Genomic DNA, 15,468 nt, shown 5'->3' on the forward strand with positions numbered 1-15,468 from the left:
TCGTTTTTCCACGGTTCCTCCTCGTTCACGACTTTGTCTCTTTCGTTCGTGTTCTCGATTCATTTTTACCAGAGCCACCGGTTATCGTTTCGTTTCTCGTCGGTGTCTCCCCGCGCCTCGGCGTTTTACAAAAAAAGGGCCCAGGCGCGAGGCGCGAGGAGAATCGCGTCGCGGGGCGTTTCAGCGCGACACGACGATCGTCGAAAAATTGCTCTCGCGAGCGCTGTCGCTGCACGGCGCCAACATCGTCGGGGTTAGTGAGCCGGCGTTTTGGGTGCCGCGCGTCTTGGTGGCGTTCAATCGGCCGCCAATGAACCACGGGGCCCCATAGTGAGTACATATAAGATATACACATGGCAATCTCTCACAAGAATTAGTCGCTATCGTTATCAATTAGTATCCGTTATTAATTAATAGTCAATGAAATGTCGCTCGAACAAATTCACAATTCAATCGGCAATAATGTGAACCGCAATAATAATGGCAATAATAATAATATTCATAATGCAATAATAATAATAAACACCACTCGTTTATCTCAATAATAATAATGACGACGACAGCAATAATAATAATAGTTCTATCGCAATAGCAATAGAATGTAACCAATAGGGTTAATAATAAATACGCGTTCAACACATTTAGTAGAAACTCAACGAGATTAGAAAACTGAAAGGTTGCCTCGCCGCCCCCGCTATTTCTCTCCTCCAGACCTTTTATTTTCAATTTACCTAAAATCACTGGTTTCCATTGAATGAATCCTAAGGTTCTCTAAAAATGCATTTCTCACCCCCTTTTACTTGAAATCGTTTCTTAAATCAATTTTGAAGTCGATCGGTGGCTCAAAGACAAGAATTCTTATGTTATCGAGGTGAGAGAATAGCGGTGGCGGCGCGCAGAAATCTCGCAACGCAATAATAGCTTCACAATTTTCAATGCGTATCTGTCTCTTAGTCACACTTCTTAAATTATCCGCGCACGCTTATCACTCATTCATTGTTGATTTTAGGAACAGCTAGTAGCGAGGTTCGGTTACTCTATCACGCAATCTCCCGTACTCGAAACTCAAAACGCCAAAACCGACCCAGTTTTGCGTACACGCGCACGTACGTTGCCGCGTTTTGAGAAATCCACGCGCGTATGCTCTACACATATGCGTGTGTCGATCCGAGACCGTTCTCCATCGATTCTCAATTTACATGCATCTCCAACATGTCTCTCCGTGTACGTGTGTACATGTTGTGGTTGCGTGTCTGTCCATACGTGTACGTGTCGAATCGTTTTATTGCAAGTGTCGGCGTTCGATTCGCTCGCGTGTATCCGGGGATCGATTAGAAAAATTCTCCCCCTTTTGTATACATACGTACGTGAATACATATATGCGTATGTGTGTGTGTGTACTGTCTCGTGTGTGGCACGTGTAGAAATCTGTAGTACGTGTCTGTGTACATGTTTATGATTAAAAGGAACACGATATTGATTCTTTGTGCGCCAAAGTGCATACCTTCCTTTCGAAAATGAGACTTGGACGTGATTGTGTCCTTCGAAGGTCGCGCCTCGTGCTACGATTAGTGATATCGATTTGCGTTCTTCGATTAGCGACGGGAACGTCCATGATCGACGAAACAACGAAACCTACGGTCTCCGACGGGGGGCAGGGTCACTACCATCTAATTCGATTAATCTACGAGAGCTTTTAATTAGTCCGTGATCACCAGACAGTAACAATTGTCTTATTTTGCGAGGTATCGTTTACAAAGTTCGACGCTCCTTTATGGCCGATCGAAAAAACGGATCGACCTGGAGCAACGCGATTAAATTAGGAATTTCGATTCACGTATCGACCCTTCTGTCGCGTGTCACGAATTTATCTCGATGTGTCGGTGTCTCTGTGTGTAACAGTTACGTGTAGATGTACGCGTGTATGAGTGTGTACGTGTTGCTTCTTTAGTTTAATAGTTAGTCTCAACGCTGTAACGTTTTACATAGATAATTAATAAATACATGACCACATATATGTAAATATAATGTCGTAATCTATAATAATAATAATAATAATCATAATAATAATAATAATCGTAATAATAATAATTCAAATAGAATACTACTAATTGTTGTTTGTCAACGTTACATTAGAAAAAGCATCTTTTGCAGACAGGAACCTCGAGTTGCTTAGTACCTTAGAAATAGTTATTAGCGACCGCTACACGTTTGCATCCGCCTTCTCACCCCCTATACCCTCTTTCTTTCTAATCTACTTAGTTGCTGGTACAGTCATGCCTTTGCTCTTCGCAATCATTTGCACCCCTGCCCTTTCGAGGTGAACGATATCCTTTCTTTCTTTCACGAGTTTCACGTTCAGTTCGAACCTCGACCCTTAACGTTTCACAGATGGGTGGCAGCACGCGCGACATTCCTCTCCCTCTCGCTACTTTCTAATATCTCTGCGTCTTGCTGTTCTCCATCGGCACGAGCGCGAAACATCTTGAAACGCGCGAAACACCACGTACGTACGCGTGTATACGCGTCATCGTCCCGGAAAGTACCCGCGAGGATTCTAGTACGTTACATCACACATACATATATGACATCATATAATCACGTGATACCATATGACATCATACATATATATATTCATCTACTTAAATATATATATTTCTTTATTCATCCATTTCATTCATTTATTTATATATATACTTCTCATATATATATAATATATATGTATATATATATATATATATATATTTATACGTATGCATGTGTGTGTCTGTGTGTCGTCTACCGATGCATAACCGCCCTTCCCCTTAACTCTACTGTTTTCATTTAGGTTTCAATTAACCGTAACTTATAGCTAATAGTGAATTCTTTTTTGTCATTTCCGAACAGACCTTTACAAAACCCTTTATCCGTTGATCGAGAGGGGGCTCTCCTGATTCAGTGCTGTCAATTCTCCCCAGATAACTCTGAAACACCCCTTTGCGCGCGCCTCCCCCCTCCACGTTCGCTCGCGAAATCGTCCTCTCCGTCGAACGACGTCTCGATTCGCGCGACACAGATGTACGAAGAGGAAAGACAGAGAGCGCAAAGAGTCCTTATATCGTCTCGATCTCTCGGCACCGCGCTCGATCGCGATTCTAACTCGCTCGGTCCGAGTCGTCCCTAGTGTCTGACGACGATCGTTTTGCAGCTATCGATAGCTATATATCTATTACTTTATTACTATCATTATTATTACTATGTTTATTATTATCATTAATGTTATTATTATTAATCATTTCTGTTTAGTGTCATTAAATATAATTTATTAAATATAGGAACCATGTTGCTGGGTCTTGCTTGTTCGTGAAACGCGAACCGCGTCGCGATTGGGCATCGGGGCAAACAAGCATTCCCCTCCCTCGCGTCTCCCTTTCCAGTTTCACGGAAGCGTTCGCCGTCGTTTCGACCGTTCTCGCGCTCTCCTCGGCCCGAGCAGAGAGGGAGAGAGAGAGAAAAGAGAAAACCGAAAGGAAAAATCACACATTTAAAATTCGCGCGTCGACAGCGAGATAATACCCTAGTACCTAAACCCCTCCCAGCTACGGGGTTACCGTGCCCTGTGTGTATCTTAAAAGTATACATACGCCTCCTATGTATACCGTATGCTCGTGTGTATGCGTGTAGCCGCCGTGTGTACATATCGAGTGAGTCTCTGTGTGTGTGTGTGTGTGTGTGTGAGTCTGCACGTGTGCGCGCGCGTGGGCCCTCGGTCGACGAGTCCTCCCTGCCACCGATTCTCAAGGGTCGCCGAGGTCGTACGACCCCTCCGTGTCGCGTCTGTCCTTGCCTCGACAGATGACCGCGGAGGCGCCGCCGTGTCCAAGCGTTTCTAGCAAAAGGCTCCATGGTCGACTTACCTCGCATCCCTTCTGGCACGCAGCCTCGCGGTACCACCCATACACACGCACGTAAAAAGAGAAAGAAAGAGATAGAGAGAGAGTAAAGATTTAGATGAATATGTACGTACGTATTCGTTATGATCGCGGTGCTTTTAGTCTCGCGAACGCCGCGCCTACCCTACCTCGCCCGCGCCGTCACGTCCGCCCCCTCTCTTTAGTAACTCTGTGTTTTCATTAAACTTTTATTATTACTTTACATAGGAACGTTTAAGTCAGCCCACTTCGACACGTCTACCACCGTCCTCGACGCGTGTCCTCGCCCATCCTCGCCCTCCTCCACCCCTGTCGGAGCGACAACACCTCCCCCGCCCCAGCCGCGAGGCGACAACACCTCCCGCGGTTAGAACTCAGCGTCATCCGATCGACGATCCCAAAAAGAAATCTCCCCGAACGACATAAATCGGTCCTCCAGGCCCTTTCTCCCCGCCTCTCGACTCCCTTTCTATCGAAGGAACTTTGGTGAGCGTGTGCTGCTTGGTACACGCCATTACAGTCGTCGTAACAAAAATAATAGTTAAATTGGTAGTGCGCGACAGTGGCCGTGCGCAACGGAAACAGAACGAAATGAAGGGAGGTCCATACGCGCCCTCGTAATTGGTCCACCGTCCGCGCGCAAGTACATATCTGGAGGCCGGGATTCCCCGCGGAAGAAAAACCTCTCCACCGACAGTTCCTGCGTAGCTGGAACCCCTCCCCTCTATCTAGTCAGTTAGGAACGTTTGTTTTCGTTATCGAGTATCTCTCTCAAAGAGCACCCATCGAACACTCTCGGTCTTCGTCCTCCCTCGCCTTTCCTTCCGGTTCGAAGAAACCACACAAGACACCTGGAAGCTTCCCTTGCTTCTGTCTTGCTCGCCACCCTCGTCAGCAGTGCTTCTAACGCGCCCCAGCCAAAGCAGCGACCTCCTGGACCAGCTTCTGCCTCTTCGCGTCGGGACCATTGTTGTTGTCCTGACTCGTCCTCTCGCCCTGCGATTGGCCAGTCGTGCTCTCGGCAGCGGCGCGAGCTGCCAGCAAGGTGATCTGATTGACGACGTCCTCCATCTCGTCCGTCAGCGGGTGCACCTCCTCGCCACACTGCGCCCCAGAGTCAGAGGCGATTGCACCGAATTGTTGTTGCTGCTGCTGCTGACGCTCCTGGCTGGCCTCCAGGCGAGCTCGGTGCTGCAGCGTCTCGGCGTGACGCCGCCACTCGCTGACAGTGGTGTAGGTTCTTGTCGGGGTGTTCCCGTCGCACAGGGAGCAGCTGTAGCGGGACTGCACCAGACGCAGGGCGCCGCGACGCTGCTGGTTGCCCAGGTAGCACGAGCGCTGGTGCGCGAGCAGCGTCGACTCCTGGGGGTAAGCTCGACCGCAGCGTCGACACACGAGACACAATTCTGTCTCCACCTCGCGGCAGTACTGAGGTGGGCCGCTCTCGTCTGAGCTGCAGGGAGGCGTTGGAAGTCGTACTGTTTCTAGGCCAGGGTGGTTCGGGTCCTGCTGCAGGAACGCCTGCATCAGCGACCGAGGCACCTGGATCTGAGTGCCACCCTCCACGTGCAAGGACATCAGGCCGTTTCCGTGCAGCCCGCTTAGGCCTGGAGCCGCTACTGAAAGCAGAGGAGGAATAGTTTGTTAGGAGACTAGTTCATTAGGGGTTTAATTAGTTAGCAGGGGCGATGAGTGTGGTGCCTTAAGGAACAGAAGTAGTCTTAACCGTAACTTATGCAAATAGGGTGATGTACCTAATTTTCAAATTTTTAAGCTTCCAACTATCAAATTTTCAAATATTCAAAAATTCAAAAATTCAAAAATTCAAGTATTCAAATTTTTAAATATTCAAATCTTCAAAATTTCAAATATTCAAATTTTTGAATATTCAATTTCTCAAATTTTTAAATTTTACTTAATATCTTATAAATAATATAATCTAGCTCTATGATCTCAAGAAGAGGTGCTTTTCAGAGGCCTCTTCATCTTGTCGAGTTCTATAGCTACTTTGAACTTTCGAGTAACCCTCAGCCAATCTAAGTACACCAGAGTTCATTTCCATTCGTCATAAAACGTGGCATTTCCAAACCTGTGGGAGGGCACGGAGGCTATAAAAACTTTGATGGAACATCCCAAACAAGAGGGATCCCTGGGCAATGCGCATGAAAGACAGAGAGAGGTCACGTTGTTTCGTGTCGATTGGACGGGTTGACAGGTTTACGCAGTGACGCGCATGGGTATATCGCGTATCGTGTATCAGACGAGGAGTCGTTACGAAGCAGGAAGTGTTAATGATACCCCTGCTCATTCGCTGGACGCTCGCCTGTAATTATCAAGCTTGGTGGGGCGCGAGCAGCTTCGACGAGAGCAGAAACCGGGCAAGATGTTATCTCTTTCGCTCTTCCCTATCCCCTTCGATCTCTCTCTGTCCCTCTGTCCGCCTGTTCAGTGTCAACAATGGAATTGATAGTCATTAGAGCCTCGGCCCGAGTACAGGTTCCTCTCTACGCTCTAATGAGAACCCCTGACACGCACGGTATGCTCTGTTTGACTAACACTTCTTTCTGGTGTACCTCCTGGTTGCCTGGATTATGGTTCACCTCGATCGTAAGAGCAAATAATCCGCGTTTTTATGTCTCCGCGTCGAAGGAACCTTTCTTGGAATTAGAAGCCTGCGTAGTAAAGAACGGAGAAAAGTGTTACGGATAAACGAAGGGATTAGTGGAACACTGGCCACGGTATTTCTCTCCTAATCCTCGTGGACCATACAGGCTACGAGGAAATTCTGGGTCCTGCGTGAACTTGCATCTTGGAATGGGAACTATTAGCAAAAAGCTGCACCTTCCGAAAGCGAATAGGCACTATTTGTACGCTATCAGAAGTACCCTGGAGAACAATAGAGGCAATGCATTTCAAGGGATTTCTCACAGAACAAATACAAGGTGATCAGTTTAATTGGAAACCTTCCGAGTGTTCGCAGTGTTTATTGTGAATGATGTAGCTTTGTAAGTGTTGCCAAGACTCATTAAAGGGTTTCCAGTTAAACTGATCACCCTGTACAGTGCCTACACTCGCGCTGAGTCGTCTAGCCAACAAAAGGAGAGGAAGCAAGAATCAGTCGTCGTTCCGTAAGATAGCTCGGTTAATAGGCCTCTACGTTGGCCAAGGCCACCGCTGGACCCCGATGCAACCCCGAATCAAATAATATAATAAGGAAGACGGTTAAGTAACGCGCAGTATCGCAGCTGCCCGATCCGTGTGACACCCTTGAAACAATCGGCCCGACCGAACAGAGGGTTATTACTCTTAATGAGCACTGGTTATTTCTTTGAGTGGCTTTGATTTGTCCTTCCCCCTGACCCCCGTCGACTCCTCCTCCTTCTCTGGTGTACGATCAACATATGGAGTCATGTGTATTGTGTACCAGGGTATCGGTGCGCGCGTGTGTTCAATTTATGCGCGTGAAATACACGGTTGGGCATCGACGCTCACATTTCTACACGGACGTGACCGCGCGAGCGCACATCGCTCTTGCCTCGTCTTCTTAGAGGGCAGAAGAGCTCATTTGCGTACGGATTGAGATAGTAGTGCTTCGGTACCACCTCGATATGTGTTTTTGTTTAAATGTGTGACTACGTACGAGATTCTGATTGCCGGCCGCTCCCAGGTCCCAGAGGCTCTCAATCGCTTTGTGATACGATTGCAAAATATACTGAGCATGATTTTCGAAAATAATTTGAACAGATACTCCAATAAAAAAAATGCTAATTCTTAGATTAGTCTACTTATCTCTATCACTCGTAATTTGTTATTCTTAATTATTGTCTCGTATCTAAACGATGATTTATTTTTCTAGGTGTCTTTGGTATAAGTTTAAGAAGAGGTGGAGAGTGTTTCAGCTTCGTAGAAGTGATTTAGAGGATTTCATGGTCAGCTAATTTGTGGATCGTCGGTGATTATGAGCCAGTCAGGGTTGAGAGCCACTGAGCCTAAGATAGCCGCGACACATGCTGGAAATTTGTTCGGCGGGAATTTACGAGCGAGTTTCCGTGTCAGACGCAATACTGTGGGCCCCGCTGGTAAGTAGGTATATGTCTGTATATCCTGACAGCTATAAACTCGCATTCGAAGGGCGTCGAACAAAATAATCGGGAATGTCGTTAGCGCCTCCAGGAATTTTAATGGATGTCCTGGTGGAGCGCAACGACAAGCCGAAGTTTGTTAAATTGAATCTGGTTTGCTAAGCTGCGTGAGTGGCGATGGATCGAATACAAGAGAGCGATCTTGGATAAAATGTTACTAGATTGTTGCATAAATGCATAAAAGAAAGAAGATGGAATATGTTGAAGATAGATATTTGAAAATAGAATAATTAAAAAGTGACAAAAAATAGTACTCCTCTTTGCAATTGACAGAACCAGGATGTTATTTGACATTAACAAGAATAGTGCAATATGTATTCCCGTGGTTAAATGAAATTTTCATTCGAGTAGAAAACAGAGTTCTCCGAAATGAAGTAATTGCTGTCCGTGTTAACCTCGATATGGTTTCATTCAATATTGATTCTCTTTTCATGTATTTACATCCATTCGCAATACTTTGATAGGCATGAAACGTTTACGTGTAATTGACATGAATTGGCGTCAGTCCAATCACTCTAGAATTGTTACATTCGAATGGAAACGCTATTTGCATCGTCATTGCTGCGCGTCGCGGACGACTTTATATTTCAATTTTCGATTAATTTCCATTATGCCCATCTTTCTTGTCAACTTTATCGTTCCAGCTCGTCGCGAGTTCAAACATCACCGTCATCAAATAGACAAAAACTATTCCTTACAGTATTAGGTACTAACGAGACTTCAAATATTACATGCCCAGGTCACCTCAAGACCTGAAAGATCATTCTATATTTTATACCTTCAATTCATGTCTACATACTTGGTCTTTTAAAGTTACACCTGCAGCCTCTGGTAACATCACAGGGAACTGCCTAATATTTAAGGTGCCCCTCTCGTCATCACGCAATCAGACACCCTAGCAGCCCACCACTGTCTACTAGACTCTCTTTCCTCAGCTCCGACTGAAATCTCCAGCACTTCCTCCCGCCTCCCACCATCTCCCCTCTATTATCGCTTATTTTCGCGCAATGATCAGTGATCGACGCGTGGATCGATCGTCGGAGTCAATGCCACGGTCGAGATCGATGCATCCGCTTATATCCATAACTATGCCACGCGAAGTATGCAACGGCCGCGCATTCCGCGCGCTCTCTCGCCTAGCGCGTTCTCACGTGGCCGACACACGGACGTAGGAAAACACGGTGCGAACGTGGGCGTGCATTCCTGCCTTCGCATTATCTCCACCTCGCTCTCTTTCATTTTCTCTCCCTGTCGGCTTCCCCGGGGCCCCTCTCCCTCCACTCGTCCCACGAGGAGGGCAGCCTCCCCCCTCCCCCAGGCACCTTTTTTATCCCGACGGACCGTTATCGTGGACACCGTGGTCCAGAACGGCTGTTTCACACCTCCGCTCCCGCGAGAATTAGGAAATAAATTAGCGGCCGGGCTAATTTCGTTATCTCGGCGGACGCGGGACCCTCCCGCTTGAGACGTCAAGGGACCGATGTCCGTGCCTTCGAACTGCTGCCCGGACACGGTTCCAGCCGTGTCCCACCGACCAGGATCAATGGCTCTTCGCTCGTTTCGAGGGCCCGGCTGTCTCCCTCTTTCCACGGGACTGCTACTCTCGCTGGGATGTATCTCGTGATCAGCGAATGGTGCTTCGTTAGAAACGGTTCGGTTCTGATTCGGGCCCCGACGGGCCCACGGAACGATGTCGTGCAGGGGACCGTGGTTTCGTGGTTTACAGCTGACCGTTCGTACGCGCACTTTAGGGACGGTTATTAGGGGCTTCGAGCGGAGCAAGCGTTTTGGGGAGATCTGTTTTGGCAACTTATGGCGAGAGGGAATCTCCTGACCCTCTGTGGTCCGATTTCTTTCTTTGATTTCGGTGAACTGGAGAGTGGTGTGGGTGTGCTAGTCGATCAGTGTGTAGTAGTGCAGCAGGATTTGAATTAGGAGATTCTGTTAATAAATCTGAGATGTTCGTAGTTCATTGAAGACATCTTAAGTTACTGAAAATTACTTAGACACTATAAGTTCAAAATTATTGAAAATTTTGAATAAAAAAATTGAAGAGACTGTACTGTTACTTGGAATCTAGAATATCAGCTGCTTTTTTCGTCAGGAATTAAAGAACAAAATTTCAGGCAGTAGTTTTCATTGCCCATCACAGAAAGGGGCCTAAATGGGAGAAAGAAATAGAAGGAGAGAGCCCGTCTACCTTCACATAGCAGCGACCGCAAAAATAGCCTCGGGACACGTCAATAATTAATTAACAGAATTTATCGATACGCCACTGGCGTTATCTTGTCCGATACGCGTACGAAACGATTTTGTGGCCGTGCAGGGAGATAAGCCGTCGTCAATTCACTCGGCTGCCTCGTTCCCGTAGAAATTACGACTTCCTCGTGATCCTCGACATCCAACATTTCCTGAAGGAGGCGCAGAGAGCACTAACAACGAACGTCGTTCTGGGTATCAACGTCAAATGGGTGGGCAGGTGACTCGGTACGGTCCAACCCAAATTTGGGACCTCGTACGTGAACCTCGCTCCACATGGTGACGTGGATAACTATTCTTGAATTTCTCTGTCGAGTATTACTACAGTTTCTTTCAATTCTGATTCATATTGTACATACTGTGATCACTGCATTTGGATAATTCAATCTTGTGGCACACTGTAGCTTAAGCTACTTGATAAAATTTGTACTCATGTCTTCATCTTTCTACCTTTAAATTGCAATAATTATAATGAAAGAAATTGTGGGAGAGTTGAATTCCTATAAGTTCTTCGGTATTAATTTTTCAAAAAAGCGTCCAAAGAGGTCACTTGAACCTGAGGCCTTCTACCTCATGAATTATTCCACAACTTCACTTCATTACTTTGAGCAACAATACCCGATGCACAGACATTTCTACTGTCACAGACTACTTAACTGCAGCCAAAGAGCTATAGCGCAAGTAGATTGAGACCTGTCGAGATCAGACCTCTGCTCGTCAGTATCTCCGGGTCAAGGCGCGAATTTCCATCGATTTTTGGGGACGTGCCCGCTTTCACGAGTCACGGCGCAACCTTGTCCCATTCATTAAGCGTAATCGCCGCGTGAAAGTCTGTCCGTACAGTAACAGGCACCGCGTGACAAGGGAGGACGTCGATAATGCGAGGGAATGATTCAGACGCCTCGCACCGAGCATAATTGAATCTCGGGATATTGTTGTATGCAAATTTCGTGGCCACGAGCGATTTCGAGGCAGGTGTTTCTTCGACACCTGTGGGAGACGCGAGACACCGCGGTGGAAGGATAGGATTAAGCGGACACTTTTTACGAGCCAGCCAGCGAGGCACGAGTGCCCATTCGTTAAACGTTTTACGTGACATAATATTAATTCGCGTATCGATGCCTCGACGCTCTTATCGCTGAATTACGTCCCGCTCAATAGGCTCGCGACGAGGAACGCCCTTCACCCGAGAGTAAACACGCTTGTCGACGTGTAATTTAGAGGTGACATCTGTACTCTCGCCTCGCTTATTAGTAAATTCCTCTTTAAACTGCTGATTGATATCTGCGGAGCTGGGGGTCGACGGTGCGATAGTGACAGTGTTTCTGTTAGAGGTGTTCACTGTTCCTCGGTGGGGTTTCATGAATATAGGATTTCTCAAAATCATGGACCAAAGTTTAGATATACCAGGAGCTTGATTAAACAACTCACAGGATCGCTCATTTTTCCTTTGACATATTTTTCAAGTCAATTTTGTCACGTGTCCTCTAAATAGGTCAACTCTCTCAACCTCTCTGCTAGACCTCCCAGATCAGATCCTTGGGATAACCTTGATCTAATCTTGAATTTTACAAATTTCCTAAATTACTATTCACTTAAGTGCTCAGTTAAGAGGTCAGCCTCTTTATCACTGTTTCAAGAAAGCTTCCAGCTCCTCAATCGAGCTCGTTCCTGGGCCAGCGGAAGCTGTGGACGATATTGAGTCTGCAAAAGGGCGAGGGTGCCGCAGAAGCCAGAAGGTGGAGCTCTGCTGTCAGGTACCTGATTCCTTCGTCTGTGACGAAGAGGTAGAGAGGTCTTCGACCGGTAGCCTAAGTCGAGGAGCAGTCCCTAAAGAGGCACCAGGGTCATTAGCGAACGGAACATTTATCCTTGTCCCTCGGCTCTCCTCTTTCTCTTGGTCGGGTGTTCGCACTTGATTCGCCGTCGGTATCAACGGGTGCCAGGCAGGAAGACCCGTATTATCGAGTCAATTGTCTCTCACCCTCCTCCCCCTTGTCCAGTTCAGCTGACTATAAAATCATTATCACCACCACCGTCACCAACCACCAACCTCCCCCCTGCCCTGCCACTTCTCGCTCGACGTTGAACGCTCGATTATCCCATTAATACGACGGGCCCGTGCGTCCATCCGTCCCGTCGGATCTTTAATTATTTAAATGCAGAGCAACACAGGAGCCTCCAAAGTCAGGGGCGGACCTCGTCTGCGCCGATTCGCCACGTTATTATACCTTCAATCTCCTTTTAAATCCTTCAAACCGCTTCCGCGGCCTCCCCTCGCTTTCCTTTTCAGAACTGCCTCGCTGTCCTCCGCTTGGAAATTATGTTTCTCGTCTGGATGTAAGTTAGATGCAAGGACTTGCTAATGAGGGGTGATTCTGAAATGCTGAGAATTTTTGGCGAGACTCTGAGGAGGGGCAGGGGTTCTCTGAAGTGGCTCTTGATTAAGTCTGGAATTTGGTTGAATTTCTGCTGCTTGGATTTTTAACCGAGGTCTGGAAGTGTGGCCTAGATACTGCGTTACTCGTTGTGTATTCTGTCCTAGGGGTAACTAATGAAATAGGATTAGGTAACAATGAGTGACAGTGTCACTGTAATGGTATGGACCAATTACAATTGTCACTAAGCTACAATTTGTGGGTGAGGTGTGTCAGACGTAGGAAGTCATCTATCACGAAGTAATTATCTTGTTGCAGCGGGAATAAAAAGGAGCGAACTTCCTCAAGTGATCGTAATGCTGCCTACACTTTTCGCCTTCGAAAGCCTCTTCAATTGCATTGTGAACTAACTTCGTAACTGAGAAGCACAATGTCAGCTTTCTATACTCTCGAGATTTTTAAACTTAAAACAGTCAAATTTTTAAATATTCAAATATTCAGTTTCAAATTTTCAAACATTTAAATTTTCGAATATTCAAATATTCAACTTTAAAAAATTTCAAGAGTTTGAAGAACACAGAAAAATCTCGTTTTTAAACTACTCTACACACAATCACCGAACTTTTCCAATATAATTTTTTTTACTATGAGTTCCCCACATTTCAAAAATCCCTCAATATTCCAGAAAACTCGAAAGCCTCACCTCTAAATCCAATTACCCATATCACTACAGTCCTTTACACACGTCACCTACTAATTTTCGTTTCTCTAATAAAATTCCAAACGCTTGAAAAACCGGAAGAACGCGTAAACGCGCGAGGTCGCTTGACTGCCTCGGTATTAAAGGGTTACGTAAGCCTCGTCGTCGCTCTTGTAAGGCTTAGGTTCTAGATTGATGCATGCCGCGGGGGCCGCGAGCGCAAACAACGAAGGAGGCTCGGTTCGCCGAAAAATTCGCTAGCCAGGCGAGTCTGATCCGCGTAACGAGCCTTCGAGAGTCCGCCTGGCCGCCTCTACCCTCTCGTCCAAGGCTCGCGCCCCTTTTCGGCTTCCCTAACGATGTGCTAACAGAGCACAGGCCGCGAATAAAGGGCTGCTTCGAGCGGAGAACGTAAGCAGATTGACAAGAAGGAGATTGTTTTATACGCGAAGACGGAATAAAGAATAGGGAAGGCGAAGGCAAATATATAAGAGGTTCAGAGCCTAAGAAGAAGAGTTCTCTGTAGATCGTTCTTCGAGGGAGACCAAAGGGAGGCCTCCAACCCTTAATTATCCGACTGACAATTATTTTTAACGACTCCGCGATACCATAACGAGACCTAATCCGCCAACTTGGTGTTTGTTAAGGAATCGGTAAACGGAGCCTCTGGTAAGAGGGTCAAAAAGGCGAGCCTTTAAAACGTCTTTTTAATCCCTCTCTGAAATCTTACTCTCACCCCCTGCCTTCAGTCATTTTTTAAGGATATTTGAGTTTTAGAGGATATTCGACACTTTTTTAGAGAATTCAGAGCAGCTCAGTTTTTTGAGTAAAAAATCGTAGAGGCACAAGGCTTGTGTGTCTCATTTTAGAGACGAGATTACAGAAAAAAGATCCACAAACGTCTTGGCGACAGGTTGGCAGTGCAAGGGGATGACTGTGTCGTGGGGTGGTTGGCGTCGTAAATATTAATGCGGCGGTCTCGGGCAAAGAAAAATATTTGAATAATAATTACTGGGGGCGCGCTCGACCCTTGTTACGCTCTGGTATAATAAAAAGGTTCGACGAGAAGGCGCATGCGAAGACGGGGTCGCCACGAGAATTTTCTAATTAGGAGTATTCAAGTCAGCCCCACGGACAATGCTAGAAGCACCACTTTCGCGTCTTGGGGGTTGCAGGGGTAGATCGGCACTCGAGGCCCGTGGAAAAGAAGGATTTTAATATCCAAGGCTTCCCGTTTATTGTCACTCCCTTATTATCGTCGCAAAGGGCGGACGAAAAGGAGCGAAATCCTCAGAGGGGCTTGGATCCAGCGAGATCTTCCGTCTCTCGTAATTCACGGGTAGTTGGAATGAGAAAACAATCACCAATTAACGATCGGGACTCCCGATTACTCCTCGCCACCGATAACATGCATTTTAATTTATGCGCCAATAAGGAAGTCTCCTGGAACTTGTTGAACGGGTAATCGATGCCGCTTTAATTACCGAGGCGGGCGAAAAACGTGCTTTTCCTGCTTGCGGGAACAGACGTTGCAACGTGAACGACCTGCTCGTATTAGGAACCGTGCAGAATGTAAATAGGTTTTGTATAAGGAGTCTGATATAAATAGATACCTGACATCCGAGTGGAAGAGTTGCTTGTTAACATGTAACGATTTAGCGTAATAAGACTAATACATTTTATGGTATTAACACTTTGATCGTTAGGGTTTTTTGGGCAGAGGGCTATTTGTGGGTCGTACGCAGTGGATCTGATTAATACGTTTATGTTTATGCTCGAAATGGTGAGCGAGATGATGATTGGAGTGCTTGCTTGCTTGCTGTCATGTTCGAGCATTTTCTTGGGTGTGTAAAGACTGTAAATAGTCTGTTTTTCAGTCTTGAGGAAATGTAGTTTAAGTGGAGGCTGTAGATAAATGGACTGAATAAAAAATTACCTACAGTGAGAGAAGAAACAAGAATTTTGTGAATCAAAGCTGGCAAAGAAAAGTGTACACTTTTTATGTACCTAAGAAGTAGCATTAACATTTATATCTTCGAGTGCCTGTCGTCGTCTCTTAAATTAATTCGTTGAAGTTC

The 15,468-nt window shown here is 46.3% G+C and overlaps 2 protein-coding genes across 4 annotated transcripts in view; one reads left to right on the top strand and one right to left on the bottom strand.

Moving 5' to 3' along the window:
• Positions 1-15,468, top strand: part of LOC143185004 (uncharacterized) — a 241,252-nt gene that overhangs the window by 53,042 nt on the left and 172,742 nt on the right. The window contains exons 1-2 of one of the 2 annotated variants that reach the window (XM_076387680.1): positions 7,515-7,578; positions 7,768-7,990. The gene's annotated coding sequence lies outside the window, so the exon portion shown is untranslated. Of the gene's footprint in view, positions 1-7,514; positions 7,579-7,767; positions 7,991-15,468 lie in introns of those variants that run through there. The other variant, XM_076387679.1, reaches the window with a different exon arrangement.
• The window catches only part of Zfh2 (Zn finger homeodomain 2), an 89,012-nt gene continuing 78,216 nt past the window's right edge, over positions 4,673-15,468 (bottom strand). For both annotated transcript variants that reach the window (XM_076387672.1, XM_076387670.1), the window contains one exon: positions 4,673-5,530. In XM_076387672.1, coding sequence (XP_076243787.1) covers positions 4,815-5,530 — 716 coding nt within the window. In that variant the 3' untranslated portion in view covers positions 4,673-4,814. The remainder of the gene's footprint in view (positions 5,531-15,468) is intronic.

Source organism: Calliopsis andreniformis, chromosome 10 (genome assembly GCF_051401765.1).
Source record: "Calliopsis andreniformis isolate RMS-2024a chromosome 10, iyCalAndr_principal, whole genome shotgun sequence".
Classification (NCBI taxonomy): Eukaryota; Metazoa; Arthropoda; class Insecta; order Hymenoptera; family Andrenidae; genus Calliopsis; species Calliopsis andreniformis.